General features: G+C 34.5%; 4 protein-coding genes across 5 annotated transcripts; 1 reads left to right on the top strand and 3 right to left on the bottom strand.

Annotated features, from left to right (window-relative positions):
* Positions 1-4: 4 nt before the first annotated feature.
* On the top strand, positions 5-2,567 carry LOC130501361 (uncharacterized). Its single transcript, XM_056996265.1, has 10 exons — positions 5-249; positions 708-884; positions 954-1,056; positions 1,131-1,234; positions 1,362-1,430; positions 1,523-1,638; positions 1,695-1,749; positions 1,909-2,029; positions 2,133-2,275; positions 2,361-2,567. The coding sequence occupies exons 2-10, from the start codon at positions 741-743 to the stop codon at positions 2,460-2,462; spliced, it is 957 nt and encodes a 318-aa protein (XP_056852245.1). The 5' UTR covers positions 5-249; positions 708-740; the 3' UTR covers positions 2,463-2,567.
* A 33-nt stretch (positions 2,568-2,600) lies between these two features.
* LOC108860606 (protein DETOXIFICATION 24) lies at positions 2,601-5,433 on the bottom strand. 2 transcript variants are annotated; one of them, XM_018634472.2, is made up of 9 exons: positions 5,309-5,433; positions 4,609-4,914; positions 3,988-4,529; positions 3,775-3,861; positions 3,634-3,690; positions 3,281-3,519; positions 3,072-3,190; positions 2,890-2,976; positions 2,601-2,809 (listed from the first exon to the last, which is right to left on the bottom strand). In XM_018634472.2, exons 2-9 carry the CDS (start codon positions 4,882-4,884, stop codon positions 2,720-2,722), a joined length of 1,497 nt encoding a protein of 498 aa, XP_018489974.1. In that variant the 5' UTR covers positions 4,885-4,914; positions 5,309-5,433; the 3' UTR covers positions 2,601-2,719. The 2 variants fall into 2 exon arrangements, with proteins under 2 accessions (XP_018489974.1, XP_056852244.1); XM_056996264.1 differs by lacking the exon at positions 2,890-2,976.
* A 2,283-nt stretch (positions 5,434-7,716) lies between these two features.
* On the bottom strand, positions 7,717-9,618 carry LOC108859771 (probable arabinosyltransferase ARAD1). Its single transcript, XM_018633677.2, has 3 exons — positions 8,811-9,618; positions 8,457-8,747; positions 7,717-8,315 (listed from the first exon to the last, which is right to left on the bottom strand). The coding sequence occupies exons 1-3, from the start codon at positions 9,504-9,506 to the stop codon at positions 7,797-7,799; spliced, it is 1,506 nt and encodes a 501-aa protein (XP_018489179.1). The 5' UTR covers positions 9,507-9,618; the 3' UTR covers positions 7,717-7,796.
* A 5,555-nt stretch (positions 9,619-15,173) lies between these two features.
* LOC130501358 (WUSCHEL-related homeobox 11-like) lies at positions 15,174-19,064 on the bottom strand. The gene is made up of 4 exons (XM_056996261.1): positions 18,568-19,064; positions 18,295-18,477; positions 17,603-17,778; positions 15,174-15,414 (listed from the first exon to the last, which is right to left on the bottom strand). Exons 1-4 carry the CDS (start codon positions 18,986-18,988, stop codon positions 15,397-15,399), a joined length of 798 nt encoding a protein of 265 aa, XP_056852241.1. The 5' UTR covers positions 18,989-19,064; the 3' UTR covers positions 15,174-15,396.
* Between the last annotated feature and the right edge of the window lie 2,331 nt (positions 19,065-21,395).

Genomic DNA, 21,395 nt, shown 5'->3' with positions numbered 1-21,395 from the left:
GAGAGGTGGTGAAAATGGATGGATCTGGGCCAAATCGGGTCTCGTTGGGCCGGGCCAGGTAGATTAATAAATATTAGCCCATTAATGTATACCGATAATTAAACCGGGTCCTTAACCGGATCAACTAAAGAAATTAAATCCTGGAAACTCTGCCGTTGCCGGCGACTGTATCTTTTGGATATCGTTGAGTTATATTCCTACCTTTCTCTCCAAGGAAGCTCTCATCTTTCACTTGAGATCACGTCCCCTGTAAGCTAACCTATCAAACCCAATTTTCTAGATTTGTATATTGTTCTTCTTTCAATCTTATCTTAGATTCCTACAAATTTGGATAAAGCTTCCTGATTTGAAAGGTCGAATTTTGAATTTGGGTTTTCGCTGTTGTGATTGAAAATTAGGGTTTGTGACAGGAGCTCTGTTTTTGATGTTCTGAGTTTTGTAAACGATTCAATGGTTGGTGATTTTGTGCAGTTGCATCGGTGTGTAGTTTGCTAGATCGAAAAAGGTCCTTGTTGAATTAGTCTCACGTGTTTTGGTTTCCGTTTGAAGCTTATTAGGGTTCGTTTTCTCAGATTGGTCTCTGTTTTGCACGGTTCTGTTCTGTGTCTTGTCTTTATTTATTAGGGTCTAGTGTGTAAGAAATTTTCATGTTTTTTTTTCTGCTGTTGTTGTTGTTTGCTTGGTCTGATTAATGATATATTATGCAGGGGCTGATTCGCTTCTGTGTGTTGCTTTACAAGATGGCATCTGCGACTCTTAGGAGACGGCTTCATCACGGGGATGTAGATGGGAGAAAGTATGAACGTTACGATGCAACTGACTCCGAAACATTAAGCGAGCCCTTGTTGGGAAGTAGTAGCGATAGTAAAGATACCTACAATGAGGTTAGTTTTTCTTTTTATTTCCAGAGGAACCCTTTTTGTCACTATTATCATCTGTGATGCGTCTCTTAGGAGCATACTCTGGAGGATACCTGGGAAGAAGAACGGAAGAGACAGCAAGTTCACTGGACGCTAATCTTTTCTCAGTTGATTGCACAATGGGCTCAGTGGATAGGTTTGGTGTGGCTGTCTTGTTGTTTATTGATTGTTTAAAAGAGGCAACTATCACATATCAACTTGGTTTTGCAGCGAAAATTGTCTTTGGATCTGGCTCGCTTTTTGGGAGGTTCCTTTCTCTGTCTCATATAGGTTCTGGTCGAAGGCTTCTACCTCCGCCTCTTAGTATGTTGCAGGTATATTTAAAGCATTGCGGTCACCATATATCAAATGGTACTTTTAAGAGAAGTATAATTGCTTATCATGTAACATATATGTTATCTCTACAAAGATCACATTCTGTATTTGATTACCTCTTTATAGGAAGAAAGGCTGAGAAACATTAAGAGAAGAATAGAAATACCCTTTGATGGATCTCTAATGGAGCATCAAGTAAGTTGTTTTCATTGACTCTCTCTGTTTGCAATATTAATTCCGAATTTCCAAAGTTTTGTCAAGATTTATTTAATTTGCATGATCTATAGGATGCACTTAGACAACTGTGGAGGTTAGCGTATCCACAAAGAGAACTACCACCTCTTAAATCCGAACTCTGGAAGGAGATGGGATGGCAAGGAACAGACCCTTCAACAGATTTTCGGTACACAATAGAGTATACCTTGCTCCTTTGAATTTTTGTCATCAACGGTTTTGTAGAGGTGGAGGTTATATATCACTGGAGAATCTAATCTTCTTTGCAAAGACCTATCCGGTTTGTGATGGTTCCCTCATTCTCATATATATCTTTTAATTTATCATGCCTCTCTGAAAGGAAATGCCAAAGTTACTGACTTCACACAGTTATTAGTATAGAGCTTGTATTCTGATTCGGTATGATTCTAACAAGTGTCTGTCTTTTTCATCATGATAGGAAGCATTCCAAAGACTGTTACATAAACAAGATGGAACGAGAGCGGAATGGGAATATCCTTTTGCAGTCGCCGGTATCAATATCTCATTCATGCTTGCACAAATGTTAGATCTTCAATCAGGTAAATTGCTCAAGAAAACCAAAGTAAAAAACTAGTATCAGCCGTATATCCACTGATCTTCAGACCAGGTAAAATGTTGAGATGTGTTTGTGCTTCTGTTAAGGTAAACCATCAACGATAGCTGGGATAAGGTTCTTGGAGTTTCTGGAGGAAGACGAAATGGCGTTCGATAATCTTTACTGTGTAGCTTTCCAAATGATGGATGCACAATGGCTTGCAAAACAAGCTTCTTACATGGAGTTCAATGTAAATATATCTTTGAACCAAATATTAATACAATTTTGCAATTTTGATTTGGTCATGCGTTAACCGGTTTATCTTTCTTCGACAGGACGTTCTGAAATCAACGAGAGCACAGTTGGAGCATGAGCTGACGCTGGAGGATGTATCGAGCATCAAAGATTTGCCTTCTTTCAGACTATTGTACAAATAATATTTTTCTCCTTTGTATTTACTTTTTTCCTGTAATTTCTATCTTTGTTTATACAATAATTTGACAAATTCAGCGCAATGAATAGTCAGTTTATGCTGAAATTGCTTGGCAAATTATGATTTTTTTTCTACTCGATAGAAAGAAAAATGTAAAGCTACATGACCTTGCGCTATAGCAACGAGAGTTGCATTATTAGCCTCCAAAAATATTTACATATTACATTGAAAAAGGGAAGGAACAACGTTATACAACACTTCTCACTTCCTCTCAACATCTATTATAGGATTCGAATCTTCATGAGATGGCTTCAGGCTCCACGCTTTCATACGTTCGCTTGTTCTTTTAACCTATAAAACAAAATATTTCAAGAATTTTCATATAATTCATGTCTCCATTTTGAAAAAGACTAACAAATCTAATAGCTTACTTCTAACTCCCAGTCAGTTCTGTAAATGATATAACACAGTATTGCTGTTTGGATAGCAATACCAGCCAACATTCCAGACCATAGTCCCTACATATCAGACAATGAAGTGTCATTGGACACTTAACAATAACAACCCTACATTTTAATTTGTACTAAGCAACATTAAGAAAGGAAGAAGTTACCTTAACACCGAGATCGAAAACATAAGTAAGGATGAGACCCAGAGGTATACCAACTGCATAGTATGAAACTAAGTTCACAACTGCTACTATACTCTGCATCCCCGCTCCTACTGCCACACCTGTTTTTTCAACATTTCAAATATATCTAGTAGTCAGTTACTAGACATGCAAAGAGAATCAAATCTATAGTTAAGTATATTTATTGTGACCTGAGAGTATAGGTTGAATGCTGTTGAGTAAGATTGACACGGCAAGGATCATCGATAGATCATCCACTGCTGCCGAAACCTCTTTGCTATTGGTGAACAAATACGATATCTGACCGCTAAATGCTAAAAACAGAACAGAGAATATCACTCCCATGATTGTTGATACCGTGAGTATCACTCTGATAGAGAATCTCACTGCAGATGCATCTCCTTTCCCCAACTCGTTAGCCACTCGGACGCTATGATATCGTTTAGTTACATATGCACATAAGAAAACATTATCTGTCATTTAATATAAAATATGAATATTCTTAGATTATCCATTTCATAAACTTGTGAGTTGTGAGCATTACCAAGCCGCACCCAAGAAGCCTAGGCATATGTTGAGTTCCCATGTATATATGTATTGGCTGCAAATTTTCAAGATTATTTAGTTCAGATAATATATCTTTTTGAATAACATTCAGATAATGGTAGGAAGATTTTGAACTTACCATATTGAGAAAGCAGAGATTGCAGTATTAGCATCTTTTGTATAACCAGCCATTAAGACAAGGATGCTCAGGTACCAATACTCTAAGCTGTTGGAAAATAAAAGAAAACAAATGATTAGAAGCATTAAATATCCATAACATTTGTATTCTATAAAAAGATAATTAAGTTGTTCATATATATAGGAACTAGGAGAGCTTGAGCATAGGAACTACCAGATCATGAGTCCTGAAGAAATGGAGAGCTTGAGCATAGGAACTAGGTCAACAAAAGCCGCAGTGCTAAACCCAGTCCAAGTGAACGGACACCACCCACCAAAAACGTACACAAACTCAGCTAAAACCAAAGTCCACGAGCTCACATTAAGCCCGAGGAGCGCACCACCAATCCCCATCCCCATGAAACTCACACACCACCACGTGACCAGGATGTCAAGCGCCAAGGACAAGGTCGAGAGAACGCCTACAATAGCGTTCTTCATTTGCGCTTGAAGGTACATTTGCATAGTCATGGTGAAGATCAAGCTGTAGACATAAGGGATCATCCAAGGATATATCTCATCGATGGTCCTAGTGATCGCAACATTCTGTCCTAGTAGACGGAGAATGGGACCCGCTAATATGATAAACGGTAGGAACAAAGTGGTCACGGCTATGTCAACAATCCATGAACGTTGTAGATATATCCCCATCGTTTGGTACTGTTCTGCACCATATGCTTGCCCGCATAAAGTCTCCGTTGCACTTGACATACCGCCCTATATATTAACACCATAAAGACTATTTCCATTATCAAAATGTAGATTAAAAACTGAGACTGGTGGCAGTTCTATATACCGTTAAACCGTAGAGAAAGCGGATGAATGTGCTTTGGAGGAGAGCGTAAGCAGCTAGACCCAACTTAGAGGAGTGACCGATGAAGGCTTGAGCCACAATGATGCTACCAAAGGAAGTCATGCGGAACAAAGAAGAAGGTAATGCTATTCTCCACATTTTGCATACTTCGTTCCAAACCTTCGCTCTCAGATAGAGGCTCTCTATACTGTTGCTTTGACCCTTAGCGTCTGATCCTACACGAAGTAGCCTCTCCTCCATTTCTCCTTGAGTGCTCATTTTTTTTCTTGTCTTCTTTGGATCTTTAATCTGAAATAATCAATACAAAAACAGTTACTTGGTTTACACAAAAGAAAACAATTACCATAATCTATCGAAAATGTTTAAAGAATACACCAAAGTTTGTGGAGTGTAAACTGCAATCCTAGAGTATAAATTCAATAATATAAAACGAGCTAACAAAGGTTTCTCCAAACTTATCTCTTGCTCTAAGATTCACTGTATACACACACAAACTTATGTTGTATATATCTAACGAATCTATGAAGCGTCGAGCGAGAAATTACCTTATTTCAAGAGAGAATACGGAAAAGTCAAGAAAAATATAGAAGCCAGCGAAACAGAGCTCGGTGAAATGATCAACGAACAAAAAAATCACAGAAAATAATGAAGAAATGAAAACAAATTAGAGACTGATATTTACCTTTTTTCTTTTTAGGAGAATATGCCAGAACAGAACTGAAACTTCTATGGATCTATACGTATAGACATATAAAGATAGAAACGAGTATACTTGGCTTATGTGTCTGTTTACATATACTCGGATATGAACAAGAGTAAAAACCGACTTTGTCAACCTGTCGGTGTTTAATAGATATACACAAATTATTAGTTTTCTTCTTCTAAATTTGAACATATGCATAGTTCTTAGTTATTATAACGCAGTTGACAAAAAAAAAGTTATTATTAACGCAATGCCAATTCTTCTTAATCCTCTAAGAAATTTCCATTCGAGATGAAATTAACATCCTACATATGCATAGTCATTAGTTATTTATCACATAATACCAAAACTAATAACCCTATTTCACAATAATCTGAAAATGCCATACTATCTTTTTGGAAATTAAATTAGATAACTATTAACCTATTTTAAAACTAAATTAGACTGGTTAAAATTAAATTAGTTTTTTCTTATTTTGACAGGAAGAAATATAGAAAAATATTAGACCATCTTCAAACGTTTATTCTATTTTTAATTTAAAATATAAAAGAATTGAGTTATACATACTATAATAATATTATATTCAAAAATAAAATGATGAACAATAAATAAAAGAAATATTTCTATTTATGTAGTAACTTATTTTTTATTCTACTATAGAATGAAAATAAAATATTATTGGACTATATTTATTCTAAATTCTATTTTAAAATTAAACAATAGAGTATTATTTGAGATGCTCTTGTAACCAGCTTCCCCTTTGTCATAGAGTACAGTCATATTCATTTGTTCGTGCTGGATGCAAACGAGGCCATTCGATCATTAGGTATACTTTTTTCGGACACCGTTCACTCGCTAGATATTATCTTCTTCTGCTGTTATTAGGTATTAGGTACTACTTCTTTCTTTTGAGAATGATTCAAGTTTTAGAAAAAAGTTTGTCTAAAATTTTATATTTTATGTTTTCAATTATGTAATAACAGTAAATTGTAGATTTCAAAAATATTAATTGTATTTACTGAATTTTGATTGATTAAAAATCATAGAAAATAGCTAAATATATAAAATAATGTATTTATTGTCAAAAAAAATCGTATTTTATTAAAAATATAACATTTTTTTTGAAATGGAGTGAGTAACAAATTTTGTTTTATGCTAAAACATGTAATAATATAACATTTAGATAAGTGAAACGGTTAATATAATAAACCAAGTGAGTGAAGCAGTTGAGCTGAGTGGTGAATAATTTACCATGTAGATCGGATACTACCAATAATGTTCTATTAAGTCACTACATATAGTTTCTTGACAAAAAAAAAAGTCACTACATAGTTTATTATGTTATTCGTTCAAAAATATTTGCATATCCACGTTTCTATTTACTTAATGAACAAGTACAGACTTGCATGTTGTTTTCTACGATTTCAGCCTAAACGGATAAAATGGTGGGACCTAGGGAGACTCCACGTTATTTAAGTATGGAGACAAACGCATGCACAACCCATGCAGTGATCTTCCATGTGTTATCTCTTGTCCCTTTGAAAATGCACTCGTGTCTCGCTCCTTCTTGAATAAACCAAAATAAATATATTTCCGTAATATTTTCTGATTATGAGAGTGTTAAATTGTTAGTATTATTTTTAGCTAATAATATGATGACTCGGCTCATATAGCTAGAGTTGGGCTGCATGCCTGCATGTGACTTTTGTTTATTTAGTTTGTCGGCCTTATGCATGCGAATCCATGTTTTATTCTATTTGAGATAAATGGACGTGAGAACCCAGTGAAACAAAGAGTGCAAAATGGACCACCAGCCCACAAGTCCTCACCCTATTTCACTGTTTGTTTCATAAGGTAGTATAGCTCATCTCAAGGCATAATATGGAGCAGTCTGGTGAGTTTTTTCTCACAGTTTCCAAAAAAGACTTTGTTTCTTCTTCTTCTACATCTCTTGTTGATGGGTTTGGTGACAAAAAGATTGCTTGTATGTTGTTTTTGTAGCGATGACAAGGTTAATACTAAATGCTACTTTGTGTTGTCGCTTATGGATGGACTAGAGTGGAAAGATGGATACAAGAAACAATCTGGACTCTACTATGTAGATTATGCACACAATCTGGAAAGGCACTAGAAACAATCTGCCAAGTGAATTTAGCAAGAAAAAAAAAACAATCTGCCAAGTGGCTCCCCAAGCTCGTTGAGAAAGTCCCGAATCAGTCTAAGGTAGATTTGGAATCAATGAATGAGTTATAAATGATCAGCCAAGAAAATAAAACATCCTTTCCACGGCTCTGTTATGTAAGTAACTTATGTCACAAGTTAGGTCTAAACAAGAACACGTTGCTTAGCTGAAAGTGATGTGAGAAAACATGAGAAGATTTTTAGAATGATAAAAAGAGTGTACCACTGGTGCTAGGTTAACACATTCCACAATTGAACTGAGACTATATTTCATTATACTTCTACACTAAATCAAAAAAGGCCTTGTAAACCTCTGAAACCTATGAACCTTCATCTTCACCAAAGGAGCTTTCCTCGCCACAGCTTTCCAAATCATCTGAACTCCATAGTCTCCTTCATCATCCTTCCCCGGAAAACGGAAATCAAAGTACCTCTCAACCTCCTTCAACCTCCTCCACATCTTATTCCACTCTTCTCTCCCAATACTCCTCACAAGACCCAACAGAAACCCTTTCTTCAAAGCATCTGATGCTCGGACAAAGATGCAGAACTCGTTGTAGTTGAGAACATCCTCGTAAGGCAACTCAATGTCATCGCTGATGATAACGGGAATACAATGGCTAGCTATGGCGTCAAAGAGACGGTTCGAAGAGGGAGTATCTCCGGCGATGTTGAGGCAGAACTTAGACGATCTCATTCCTTCTCCCGCTTTGCTTATGCCGTGGTTTTGCACACTTCCGAAGGAGAAGTGAACGTCTTTTTCTTCTTTCAGAAGGTAATATAACTCTTGTCTCACAAATCCACCCTACAGGATTGTTACTTAAGGTTAGTCTAGGTTTTGAATAAATAGTACTTGTGTAGCAAGCGAGCACTCACAGCTTTATTGTTACTTAGGGTTAGTCTAGGTTTTGAATAGATATTACTTGTGTAGCAAGCGAGCACTCACAGCTTTACGGTAGATGGCTCCTTGGAAGTAGAGCAAGACGGGACGTGCATCAAAGCCTGATGTGTCATTAACGTACGATGGTACAAGGTGTTTGTACGGAGCCACAATGTCTTTATCAACATTAGCTACACGTGGCGAGTATCTACCGAAGTCAGCGACCACAAACATAGCTGGATATAGCTTATGCCTCGCCGTGGACATGCTGTTAGGATGGTGCGCCATTATTACATGATCCTTCCCTCCTGAGTGCTTCCACTCCTTCTGTGCCGTCACGAACTTCACCACCTTGTCCTGTCGGAACAAAGCCATCAGGTTTTTTAACAAAAATGGACAAAAATGTTTTGCTTAGCTAACCTGTAGTTCTCTGTCTCGGCTCTGCTTCTGCTTTTGGTTAACCTTAGAGAATCTGTTGTAGCTCAATGAGGAGAAGAATGGCACGAAGACTACATCAGCTTCGGTATAGTTCTTGACGCGTATCGCTGCACGAGAGGTTCTAGTATCTTCAGGAAGCTCGGAGAATAGAAGATCTAGTGTTAGCCAATACTCAACACTGTGCTGCAAGTTAAGCCCACCTGGATGGTGAGGAACATTGACTCTGATGTCAGGCCATACGACGCCATTTCTCTCAGGCTTCCAACCTAATAACCCGAAGTGAAACTCTGGACTCATATCATACATGTAGACTTTCAACGGCCTCGGAGAAGGAGGAGAGACCTTCTGGTTGCATTGGAGGGTTTCTTTGATTTCCTCTGTTTCTGCTCCTCTGTTTTTAGGATTTGGCAATTCAGCGTTTCCTTGGGGAGACTTCTCTGAGCTCCTGATGATTATGACAGGGGAATCACTAGGTCCTGAGACTGAGATGTGATCAAGAACTCGGTTAGGGTTTGTGGAAGAGAGGATCAAGAACCAGGAGAGGACGGAGAGGATCGATATTAACAAGAAGATCAATGATATTCTGGTGATGAACATCCTCCCGTGATACCGTGTGTTTGATCTCTCAAACATCTCTGGTAAACTAAAACAAGAGACTGGAGACACAGACTTTTTCATAGAAACTATCAAAGAGAAGAATCATATATCAAGAATCTGAAAAAAAAAATAAAAAATAAGATAGAACAGATTCGTAAAAGAGGAAGAAAGATTGTGTAACATCCAAAACCCAGGAGAGAGAATCTCTGTAAAGAAGTGATGAGATTTTTTTTTTTTTGAGGTAGATGAGAAACGATGAAAACGCCGAAGAGACAGTATACAACACGCTCTTTGTTCTCTCTCTCTTTCGCTCGCTTGTGTAGGAAGAAACTGAGTCGTCGACCTTGATCTTTAGACGCGGGGCAATTAAAACCATATTACAATTTAATTACCACCAATAGAAAATCATGTAACTTTCATAGAAATCTAATCCAATGAAGATATGAACTCCATTAAAATTTGATGTTATTCACACAAAAAAAAATCAGACCCTTAAAAAATACTTACATTCAAAAGATTTTTTAATCATATTATATGGGACTAATCATTTTTAAAGAAACAAATCTTCAAAAAATAGTATAAATTCTACAGTTAATGGTAGTCAGAGTTATAGTAAATGGTCAAATGTTATGAGTTATTCAATTTGACTGAAGATAAAAAACGTAATGATCATAGATGGATTTTTTTTTTACCAAAGTATATACTCACAAATTTCAACCTTTGTTTAAGTAAATTCTGAATATTAAATAAAATAGTATTAAAATATATCTCCTTTGGTATTCAACTATTCATTTTAAACGTAACGTTGATGGCCACTTATGAGTAATTAATCTCTAAATTGATATTTGACTCAAACTACATACTTATATATCTGGTTAAGCGTACACTAAATTAAATGTGAAAATCATACCGTCGGTTGGTCTGTCAAGGTTTACGTGGGATGAAACCTGACAGCTCTTTCTGAATTTGGTTTTTAACTACGTTGCGTGTGGCCTAATCAAAACCGATATTAATTTCCAAACTTTAACTACTAAAAATATCAAAATTAGCACACAGTTTTTGAGATCCGAAGACTTGGGAATCGTGGAAATTCTTGAAAAAATTACATTGACACTTTTCCACTTTTCAATTTCACTAAAAGACACTTTGTGCTTGTCACACACTTTCTCATGAGAGAAAGACTTTAATATCCTTTAACTAGAAAACGAACTCTTTTCTTCTTTACGATTCCAATTACCAGACCATTAAAACTGTCTTTTTTTCTCCCAGACACAATGAAGCTCAATAACCCTATCTCCTCTTTCGAAAATTCTTTACACCCTCTTTTTATTCTCAATTAAATTAAAGACCATTCTTAACAATCCACTAGATTCATCAACCCAATCTATTTTTTTATCACGAGTGGCTGTGAACAAGATCCAGATCTTTCCACGTAACCATCCAAACCGCAGTCCTCATTGAAACTCAAACCACCGTTTGAACAGAATTCAGATGGCTCTCCATGAGTACTGGTGGTGCACAAAGCATTCTCTTTGACTGGGGTTCAGATGGTGGTCCAGATCGGATTGTTGATGATGGTGGTGACGCAACTCAAGTCATCATCCTCTGTGACAGAATACGAGATGGATGAACTCCAATATTATTTGAGTGACATTGCAGGAACATATGTTATGAATTTTTTTTTGAAATAGTGGATGTGGAATTTCTAAATCAAAAGTCTAGCCTTGAACTTAATGACAAAACATTGAAAAAGTTAATTTTGGTACAAGCTTTAATTGCTTAAGTTCTCTATATATGTACTTATGTGCTACTTGTTCAAATCCATATTTTTTGAATAAATAACTCTGTAATTTTGGACCTTAAATTGAAAGACAAGATTTCAGATTTGGTATAAATTGCGTATAAATCATGTGTATGTGTGATTACATTACTACTTCCTCAAATGGATTTGTTTGGTTCACAGCGCTACTGTCAACACCGTCCATAACAAAAACCTCTACATCCACACTTCCCAAATCCTTAGCAGTTACATCCACATCCACACCTCATTTTTGCTGGTAACCACATCCACATCTACACCTCGCTTTTGCTGGTAACCACATCCACATATTCTCTGTCCACAACAACATCATCTATTCCTCCCATATCCCAGAAAAGCGCATCCACAAATTTATGTCGCGGTGGTGGTCGTCGAAGAAATGGCGACGTGGTAAAAAATCAGCAATGACAATAATTTTTTACAAACAAAAGACAGATCTACAAAGATAAAATAGATCTAAACAAGAGATTGTAGAAGAAGAAATAAGGAGATGATAAAAAGGAAGGGATATGAGATCAAAGAAGTTAAAGAAATTGCAGAAAATAAAGTAAATGAGAAAAAAAAAAAAAAGATGATGATTTTTTTTTTGTGAGAGAAGAGAAGAAAAATAAAAATAAAGAATAAAAAAATAAAAAGAACTGATAAATGGTTCTGATGACAAGTTTCTTCTCTGTTGTCTTTATTCCAATCTCGTTAGTCTCTTTTCCTAGAGGAAAAAAAAGAAGGGCTTTAACGTCTAAAATTTCTTCTCTCTCACATAATGTGTGTGTCAAGTGGATTGTGTTCTTTAATGTAATGAAAGAGAAGAATGTGTCTGAATGGATAAATCACTCGAAATTCTTCAACCAATACCTAAATATAAAATATTAAACCAAACCTTGAATTGACAAAATCTAGACGACGATCTAATTTTGAATCAGATAAAATAATGATTAGATGACTGGCTACGTTGATCCAAAACGAAGAACAAGCCAACATATACCGAAGCCTACAATAATTGGGGTACATTATTCTGGCCCAACATCAAAAGCCCAGATACGATATCTGACATTACAAAATTAACTTGGGCTACGCGTAACGTCTGGTTGCCACTGGGGTTCATTTAGGTTTCATGTTTGTAAGCTTAGCATGAGTTCGTTTACGCAACTAGTAAACCTGTAGCTGAGTCGAATATACCAGATTTTGAAAGAAGCAGAGAAACCTCAAAGATTACACCGGTGAGATGCATATAAAACTTTAGGTTTGTGCAAGATTAATAAGATGCACCTATTATAAATGGTTTGGGGGAGTTGTGAGTTCAGGGAAGTCGATGAGGTCATGAGGTAGACATAATGGTCACCGGTGAAGGCGATGATAGGCATAGGATATGTGGGAACTGGGAAGCTTCGAATGCAAAAGGTAGTGTTTCCTGAATAGTATAATATAGTAGCAGCAGAAAAGAAAAAAGGGTCGGTAAAAGTAAGGTTAATTAATAATCCACATGGTAGCCAATAGGAAACTGTGAGTGAGTGAGTTTGAATAGATCCATAAGGTAAGTCTCAAATACATATGCTTTTGAGTTCGAAATTCAAGAATTAACCAAACATGCGTCTTCTACTCACTGGCTACAGTGGTCGGTCTTGTCGCCTAGTGGCTTTATTTTATTTTTGCATTGTTCGACTGTTAACATATATAAATAATCGTATTCTCTCGTTATACGGAATACTTTTATAAGGTTCAAGACAATTTTTTATTCAGTTTTCTAGCTTTGTTTATGTTTGATATCTCTTCTAACCAAATTAATTCTAACTACCCAATTGTATATTTTTGTTACCGATTAAAATGTGTTTATATAAATAGTAGTATTTTTTTAAAAAAAAATCTGATAATTAAAAATGTAAAATAATAAAATTGGACTAAATATATTTTACAAAACAGAAAGTTAATAGGGTTTCTTTGTAAAATAGCCACAAAAAAAAAGAAAATGGTTTTGTAGAGAGAGGATAGAGAGATAGGACGAGAAAAGACTTGAGAATGTGTTATTTTGGTTAGCGAATGAATTTTAGTTTTTTTTGTGTTATACCACCCAATTTCCCAAGTTAATAAAAATTCTTCAATTTGTTTATCTAGAATTTCGTTTCTGGATATGTATAGGTTTTGTCCTCGAAATATTGAGTGAATATTCAATACTTGTAAACTTTCACTTGATGTTTACAAGGTTAGATCTAGTGGCAGAATTTGGATTTACAAAAAAAAAAGATTTTTCTCTTCACTATTGGTTATATTAAGATCTTGCTTCGAGTTGTTAACTAAGGTTTGTGTTCCGGAGAGCAGGAATCGACAAGAATAGATTTTCTGACGAACCCAGCTGTGTTATGCTCTTCCATTTTTTTTTCTTTATATAACAAAGTATAATGTATTGACAATGCAAATTCTGAATTCCGTTTACAATTAAAACACACTAATTAACGCGTTGTGTTAATTCCTTTACGACCAACGATAATCTTAGCATAGCCCATGTTCATTAGAAGATATATGTGAGCCATCTTGTTAAGATATTTTTTTCAATTTGTATATTTTTATTTTATATGGTTGTGTAGGTTGATATGCATTTGAGCTAATTAATTACTTGTTTTGCTGAGAATTTGCTATTAGTTTTAACGTGTGGCTTACAGTGTTAAAGTTTCATAGTAGAAATGAGATTCACATATAGTATAAAATATAAAATTCATTAATTTTATACCAGATTGTATTATGGCTTAGAATTAATCAGTTTTTTTGAGAAATTGTAATCCGTATTAGTTTCTAATTATATTTTTTTAAATAAGACCGTATCATTTGATGTAAAATGTATCGTTTAGAGAGGTGCTTGATGTATCGCTAATGGGTATCGTTCACCAGCGAACTAGAGGAGTTTGAATTAGGGTATATGTGAGACTTTTACCCGATCCAAAGACCCGACCCGAAACTGACCCGAAAAAACCCGGTCCGGGTAGGAACCGATCCGATCAAATTACTCTATCGGGTCTTGTTGTAGAGGACCCGCGGGTCTTGGACCCGATCCGGACCGAACCCGAAACCCGACGGGTACCCGAATTGATAATGTAAATTATATAAAATGAATTGAGGGGGAGTCGAAGACGGATTATTTGTCTACAGAGAAAAGAAGTTAGCCACTAGGATACAATCAATTATTGTTCTATCTCGCATAATTTAGTATATATACACATTTTAATATAATAAAAACACAAATTTTAAATTAAATTTTAAATATTTTCGAATATATAAATATTTTCAGATTTTTTTTTGTATTTTTAGGTATTTTTTAGGTCGAACCCGACCCGAACCCGACCCAGAACCGAACCGATAAATTCTAATTACCCGAATGGATCCAACTATATAAGACCCGACCCGGATCCGGTACGACCCGAACCGACCCGGAACCAAAAATTTGAAATTATCCTATCGGGTCCTAAACTCATAGACCCGAAAAACCCGGACCCGAAAAGACCCGGCCCGAACCCGACCCGACGACCCGAATGCCCATGCCTAGTTTGAATCTGTTTTGAAATAAGGTTAAGTATAAATCAATAAGTTTTGAAATAAGGAGAACTAGCTGCGATGGACTAATCAAGACATCATTGCCATGGCTCGACTCGTTGATAAAACACACAAAGGGTATAAATATCGACAACAAGTACACCGTACTTAACAATGGTACACTCTTATTTTAGTGATAGCTCAAGCCAAAAGATCTACTTAGTAGATGCAATCTTGTAGAACATTAATTAAATGTATTAACTGGAAAGTGTTCAACGCAACTAATAGACTTCGATTGTTTTTCTACTTCCAATAAAATTCATTACTCTGCACACGAACTAGCTTGATGATCCCTAGACACAAAATTTATTGTAAAAGAATTACTTATTTTCCATCTAAATCACAAAAAAAAACTGATACAAATCCTAAATCTCTTCGTTTCAGAAGAGCTTTTGACTTCATTTAGTATTTTATTTAATTAAATTACAAAACTAAGAGACAACAGAAGAAACTTTTATTACACGATAGATTCATAAAGAAAAGGAAAAAAATGGATGGACCGCAGCCATAGAGACTAAGGTAGAATAACAAGGCATCTGTTGAATCACCACATAACACAAGAGTAAAGCCAGTTCATGTCGGTCTTGGAACCTGTCGATAACAAAATCAAAACAACAAATAACAAAAATAAGACGATCTTTTAAAAAGGAAAATATAAAAGCAGATTAATTGATGTAAGATCTCTTTAGGATTCCAAGAAATTCGAATTATTTCAAGGAAAGAAAGAGAGAAACAGATGAACCCTAATGCCAAATCAGCTTTTCACACTTTAGATTTCTAAGAGAACCATGAGAAGATAGAGAGTGTATGTGTGAGAGAGGAATAGATTTCCCATTTGCCAATGAACTCAATAAAATAATTCAAATCGCCATTATTTACTGTTAAAGTTTACCCCAAGACAAGTAATTGTACTTTTAGAAGAAAACAACAAATTAATAATGAAGTTTGGATTTAGAAAGGGACTTAAAACAACAATATATATGAGACATATGTCACTCAACTCACAACAATCCATTTCAAGTGACAAATACATGAAATTTAACAATATAGGATATTTAATTTCATAAACAGTTGTACACATAATTAAATATTAAAATGTAGATTTCATTTCCTTTTTTATTTTAGCAAAAATAGTGAACATACACACATTTGACATTATAAGTGCTGCGAAAACAAAATAATTCTCCTTCTATTCTGAAAAGATATATGTTTAGAAAAAAAGTTGCTTCAAATAGATATTTTTTTACATTTTCATTACATTAATTAATAGTATATTATAAACTTCAAAAATAGATTCATGTTTATTAAAATTTATTGGTTAAAAGTTATGGATAATAGTTAATTACGAAAAATTATATATTGGAAACTAAATTTATATTTTTCAATAAATGTGAAAAATCTAAAATATACATATTTACCGAAACCACATTTTATAAAATAGTGATTCTTTTACATAGTTATGCAAATATATCATCTCATTTTTTCAGTCAAATGTGAAACAAAAGATTCATTAATAAAAAAACTCATTAACTTTTTTTAACTCAATGTGAAAAAACTCGTCACAAATATTCAGTTACATAAACTGTCTTAAAGAAACATATCATTTACTGTACAAACCGACACTCAACAAATAGCATTATACTGTATTATGTTTCTATCTTAAGAAATAATTTATACAGTAGAACCTCTATAAATTAATATTCGATAAATTAATAATCTCTATAAATTAATAAATTTCGTCGGTCTCAACTTGGGCCAGTGTAAAAATATGATACAAATCGATAAAATAATAAGATAATAATTTTTTTAAACTTCCATGTAAATATATAGTCCCATTAAATCATAAATTAATAATCTATTAATATATATATATATATATATATATTATATAAGTACAAATAAACATTATATTGTTGGTTTTATATTTACAATGAAAATACATCAACTTTCTTAATATTTCAATATATTTTGATAATATTTAGTAAAATTATATCGAAAATCACATAAAAATTCTATGAAACATAAAAATATACACCAAATAAGATAATAAAAAATATGAAAGTTATTATTTTAAAAGAAATTAATAATGTATATATGGTAAATCAAATATTTTCTTATTTTATAACCAACAGTAGAAAAAATCTAAAAAAGGAAACTTTCGTAAATTAATATCTTTATAAATTAATAAAATTTTAAAGTCCCCACGTTATTAATTTATAGAGGTTCTACTGTATTACTCCCTCCGTTTCAGATTAAATGTCGTTATAGAGAAAAATTTTCGTTTCAAAATAAGTGTCATTTTAGAATTTCAATGCAAAATTTATTAATAAGATTCTCTAATTTGTTTTTCTATTGGTTGAATGTGGTTAGGTGTATAGGTAATTGTGTTTTTATTTTGGAAATATATAAAATCACATGTTTTATTAATATGTGTGCATATGTCTAGAATGACAAATAAATAAAACGGAGGGAGTACTTTATTATTATGATTAGAATATATTGTAGAAGACAATTTAAGACTTTAACCCAATTGGGCTCCATCTCATGTCCTATTTTCAACATATCTATCTATCTATATATATATATATGGAGAGAGAGAGAGAGAGAGAGAGAGAGAGAGAGAGGAGAGAGAGAGAGAGAGAGAGAGAGAGAGGAGAGAGAGAGAGAGAGAGAGAGAGAGAGAGAGAGAGAGAGAGAGAGAGAGAAGAGAGAGAGAGAGAGAGAGAGAGAGAGAGAGAGAGCTAAAAATAATATACTTATATGAGATTTGAACCATTACCAGGAAATAAGCTTCACCATGTTGTAAGCTATGCATCAAAAACCCAAACTGATCAGTAAGAAGAGGAACACCTGAGGAATTCACCAAAACCAAATCTTCTCCAAATGTTGCTTTCATATCAATACCTCCGCTCGTCACTTCTGTTGGAACTCCGTTTATAAACACCATTATAGACCCTGAATTTCAAAATATATCTAATAATATGTAAAACATCAGCTTATTGCCTATCAAGATCGAGATTAGGCAATATTGGAGGAGCAATTAACCTAATAGTCCAAGAAGGCGGTTCTTTGGGTGAAACTCATCTGAAATTTGATTCCCTCCCCGTCTTTAAAATAGCTTTTATAGTAAAATTATGAGATCTAGAGAGTTTTTTGCTATCTAGAAGAACAGAAAATAACTTCAGGTATATAAGAAAAAAATACACAATAGAACTTGCTCCCAAGTACAAAATGTTAGGTAGTATCGGAAATATAATTAACAAAAGCTACTTATCAATTAAATTACCACATAAAAATCGGTTATTTGGTTGAAACCCACCCAGAATTGTTTTCTCCTACGTTTAAAACAGCTTTACAATTTTAAAATGTTACTTTAATAGTCTTTCTGGGGAAAGAAAGAGGGTTTAGAGGAGAAAGCACTTCAGTTTACAAAGAAAAAAAAGAGGCATGCAAATTATTCATTTTGTTTACCTTGTTGGTAGTGATAACTGGAGCTTTGATCAGATGGGCACAAAATCGATTCGACATTTGAGCTATGATAATTATAGTGATGCTGATTAGCTTCATGGTAACCCATTTGACCAGACATTGTTAAGAGATTCTCCATGCCATTATTGCTATGATCATCACATCCAGCGCCATAAGAAGAGCTAGCTGAAGAAGTGGAAGAGGAGCTTTAACAGGAAGGAGGATATAAGAAGAAAGAAATACAAAGAAAGAAGGAAGGAACTTGAAATGACCCACCAAATAAGTAATTAGAAGTGCTACAACCTCCAAACCCCAAATCACTTCCACTATGTTCTGGCAAGTTGTTGCTCACCATCATGGTCTGGTCACAAGTGTTGGTGACTGTGGCCGCTTCTGCTGCTGCAGCCTGGAGTTGCCGCTGCCTTCGGCGAGATCTTGACCGCCGGTTTTGAAACCAGTAGAAGACATTTGCATCTCCCACCTTTCCGAATTTCTCCAGCATCTTTCGTATCCTTACCGTCTCTTCTTTGGGAGGGTTAACCATACCACTGTTGAAGATTGACTCAAGTATGAGTATTTGTTCCGGCTTAGGTGACCATCGTGAGCGAACTGTTTCGTTTGAGGTGGAACCGGAAGCGGAGGAAGAAGGAGAGTGGCTATGGCCGGTTGTGCTATGTGGTTTTTGTTCTTTGTCCATTGTTTTCAAAAAAAAATTGAAATTGTTTAGTTGATTCTTTTTTTTTTGTTGCTTATGCGTAATAAAAGAGAGGAAAATGTTTTTGTATGTTTATGACTTTGTGAGGTGTTGTTGACTATGTGTAAACCCATGAATTTATAGGAGGAAGATTTCTAAAATAATAGTATAATTTTTTCCTTGTTTACTAAGTTACATGTGGTTTTATCTTTATCTTTTAGAGGTTTTTGTTAGAATATACTTGAAATATGTTCTTAACATATATTATGTTTTGCTATACCGCTAGGTGTACAAATATTAGACTATAAGTGTTAACGCGTACTTGGAGTAGAATCTGCTTTGCAGTTGAAGATATAGCAAATATGCAAATCATATTTGAGCTTGGTCAGTATGGATAGTCGTAGAATGTGTACAAAAGGTTTACAGTATTCCGTTTCCGTGTTGATTTGCATGGGCAATTAAATTCACTATATGCATGTTCCAAGCTCAAAAATATCAAATTTGCGGTAATGGTACCTTAAAAGGTTAGCTATGGGTTATCAGTTTTAATCTAGTCTAACAAACAACAACAAAAATGCACTTGCAAACAAGTTCAGTCTAGTTATTTGAATGCAGTTGTGTCAGACGGGTTAGGCCGGTTCTGCTCAATCGGAATCCAGCTCCATGTGAAATTTAATAGTCGGTTGATGCAAATCTTTAGTGATTTAATACTTTAATGTCGGCTAAGTCCGTCCTAAAATCGGAGGTTTTATAAATATGGACTTAACTAACACAAATATACTACTCCCACCGTTTCGGATTAAGTGTCGTTCTAGGGAGAATTTTTGTATCAAAATAAGTGTCGTTTTAGAATTTTAATGCAAAATTTATTAATAAGATATTCCCGTTTATTTTCTATTGATTGAAATATGGTTAGGGTATAGATAATTGTATTTTTATCTAGGAAATATATAAAATCACATGTTTTATTAATATGTGTGCATAAGTCTAGAATGACAAATAAAATAGAAGGAGTAATTGATTACAGTTTTCTCTACAGTGATAATAACTGGCGACAATAAAAATGAATACCAGACTACATGATAAGTCTAGACTCTAAGAGCATCTTTATTGGTATATTTCAACACATCTTAGGACAATATAATAAGAGAAAAAAATTGAAATAGTGATCAGAGTTGTGTATCTCAAGGTCTCCCACAAGAAGTGTTTTGGTGAGATTATTAGGGTGACATGGCACTAAATTTCACTTTTTACTTTATTTTATTAACTTTTCACATTTAAGATATATCTCTCCACTTATCCCGTTAAAAATGCTCTAAATATACTAGTATTACATTAATGGATTCCGATGTACCTCTCATTATTATATTTTTATTTCGGAAAGGTAGGAAAAGATTAAATAAGAGATAATGAAACGTTTGTGAGAAACTTATATAACATGTATCTGTATATAATAGTTTGAACTTTTTAAATATGAAATTTTAGTTAAATATTTTGTAACATTCCGGTTTGTGGTATATGAAAAATGCTTAAGAAAATTGATTTGGTACTATGTCAACAAAATTGATTTACCTTTTCCGTCACACATCCGTCTAGAATTCCAAATTTAAACATGTTTGAACTAGAGTTAGTGAAAGACGAGTGATCTATTAGAAAATGATTTGCGATACTATGCAAGTAAGGTCAAAGTACGGAGGAAGAAGGGGGGGGGGGAAGAAAAAGGTCATGTGGTGATTTAAAAATCAGTAAACAATGATTTGGAGTCTTCGAAAAAACTAACGGATCGAGCATCGGATGGAATAGGACCCACAGACTGAGAAAGTGGGTGTGGTGGTCCATTAGGTGCAGTGGTCCATTAGCCGTGGACGGTCGGGGAATTACAAGTGGTATCAAAGTTGGTTAGCCATTTCAGTTATGACATGAAAGACGTCTTGAGACTTGTCATGGGTGCAAAGAGAACGTTGCGTTCTTTGAAAGGGGGTGAATTGTAACATCCCGGTTTGTGGTATATGAAAAGGCTTAAGAAAATTGATTTGGCTATCTATGTCACCAAAGTTGACTTACCTTTTTCGTCACACATCCATTTATAATTCCAAATCAGTTAAGCGTGTTTGAGCTGAAGTAGTGAAATGATAGATGACCTATTGGAAAATGATTCGATATACCATACAACTAAGGCCGAAACACGGAAAAAGGTCGGATGGTGATTGCAGGATTAGTAAATAATAATTTTGAATCTTTAAAAGAATTAACAAACTGATCTTTAGACGGGATATAATCTATAGACCGAAAAAGGCGTTAATGGCCCATTAGCTGTGGACAACCGAGACGTTACATATTTATCAGTAAATATGCTATTATGTTAATATAGAAATTCCAAAACATATATATATATATTATATATATATAT

This window comes from Raphanus sativus, unplaced genomic scaffold, assembly GCF_000801105.2.
Source record: "Raphanus sativus cultivar WK10039 unplaced genomic scaffold, ASM80110v3 Scaffold0173, whole genome shotgun sequence".
NCBI classification, from domain to species: Eukaryota; Viridiplantae; Streptophyta; class Magnoliopsida; order Brassicales; family Brassicaceae; genus Raphanus; species Raphanus sativus.
Note: the sequence above shows the minus strand (reverse complement) of the source record. Positions and strands in the feature narration are given on the sequence as shown.

Bases quoted from the DNA above. Each gene is read 5' to 3' on its own strand.
- LOC130501361 (XM_056996265.1), top strand. From the start codon at position 741: ATGGCATCTGCGACTCTTAGGAGACGGCTTCATCACGGGGATGTAGAT. The intron at 1,057-1,130 runs GTTTGGTGTGGC...TTGGTTTTGCAG, and splicing joins ACAATGGGCTCAGTGGATAG to CGAAAATTGTCTTTGGATCT. The intron at 1,235-1,361 runs GTATATTTAAAG...ACCTCTTTATAG, and splicing joins CGCCTCTTAGTATGTTGCAG to GAAGAAAGGCTGAGAAACAT.
- LOC108860606 (XM_018634472.2), bottom strand. From the start codon at position 4,884: ATGAGCACTCAAGGAGAAATGGAGGAGAGGCTACTTCGTGTAGGATCA. The intron at 3,191-3,280 runs GTCACAATAAAT...TTGAAAAAACAG, and splicing joins CATTCAACCTATACTCTCAG to GTGTGGCAGTAGGAGCGGGG. The intron at 2,810-2,889 runs GTAAGCTATTAG...TTTGTTTTATAG, and splicing joins GAACTGACTGGGAGTTAGAA to GTTAAAAGAACAAGCGAACG.
- LOC108859771 (XM_018633677.2), bottom strand. From the start codon at position 9,506: ATGAAAAAGTCTGTGTCTCCAGTCTCTTGTTTTAGTTTACCAGAGATG. The intron at 8,748-8,810 runs GTTAGCTAAGCA...TTGTTCCGACAG, and splicing joins GCCGAGACAGAGAACTACAG to GACAAGGTGGTGAAGTTCGT. The intron at 8,316-8,456 runs GTGAGTGCTCGC...ACAATCCTGTAG, and splicing joins GAGCCATCTACCGTAAAGCT to GGTGGATTTGTGAGACAAGA.
- LOC130501358 (XM_056996261.1), bottom strand. From the start codon at position 18,988: ATGGACAAAGAACAAAAACCACATAGCACAACCGGCCATAGCCACTCT. The intron at 18,478-18,567 runs GTGGGTCATTTC...CCACTTCTTCAG, and splicing joins CACTTCTAATTACTTATTTG to CTAGCTCTTCTTATGGCGCT. The intron at 17,779-18,294 runs GTAAACAAAATG...TTTGAAATTCAG, and splicing joins CAGTTATCACTACCAACAAG to GGTCTATAATGGTGTTTATA.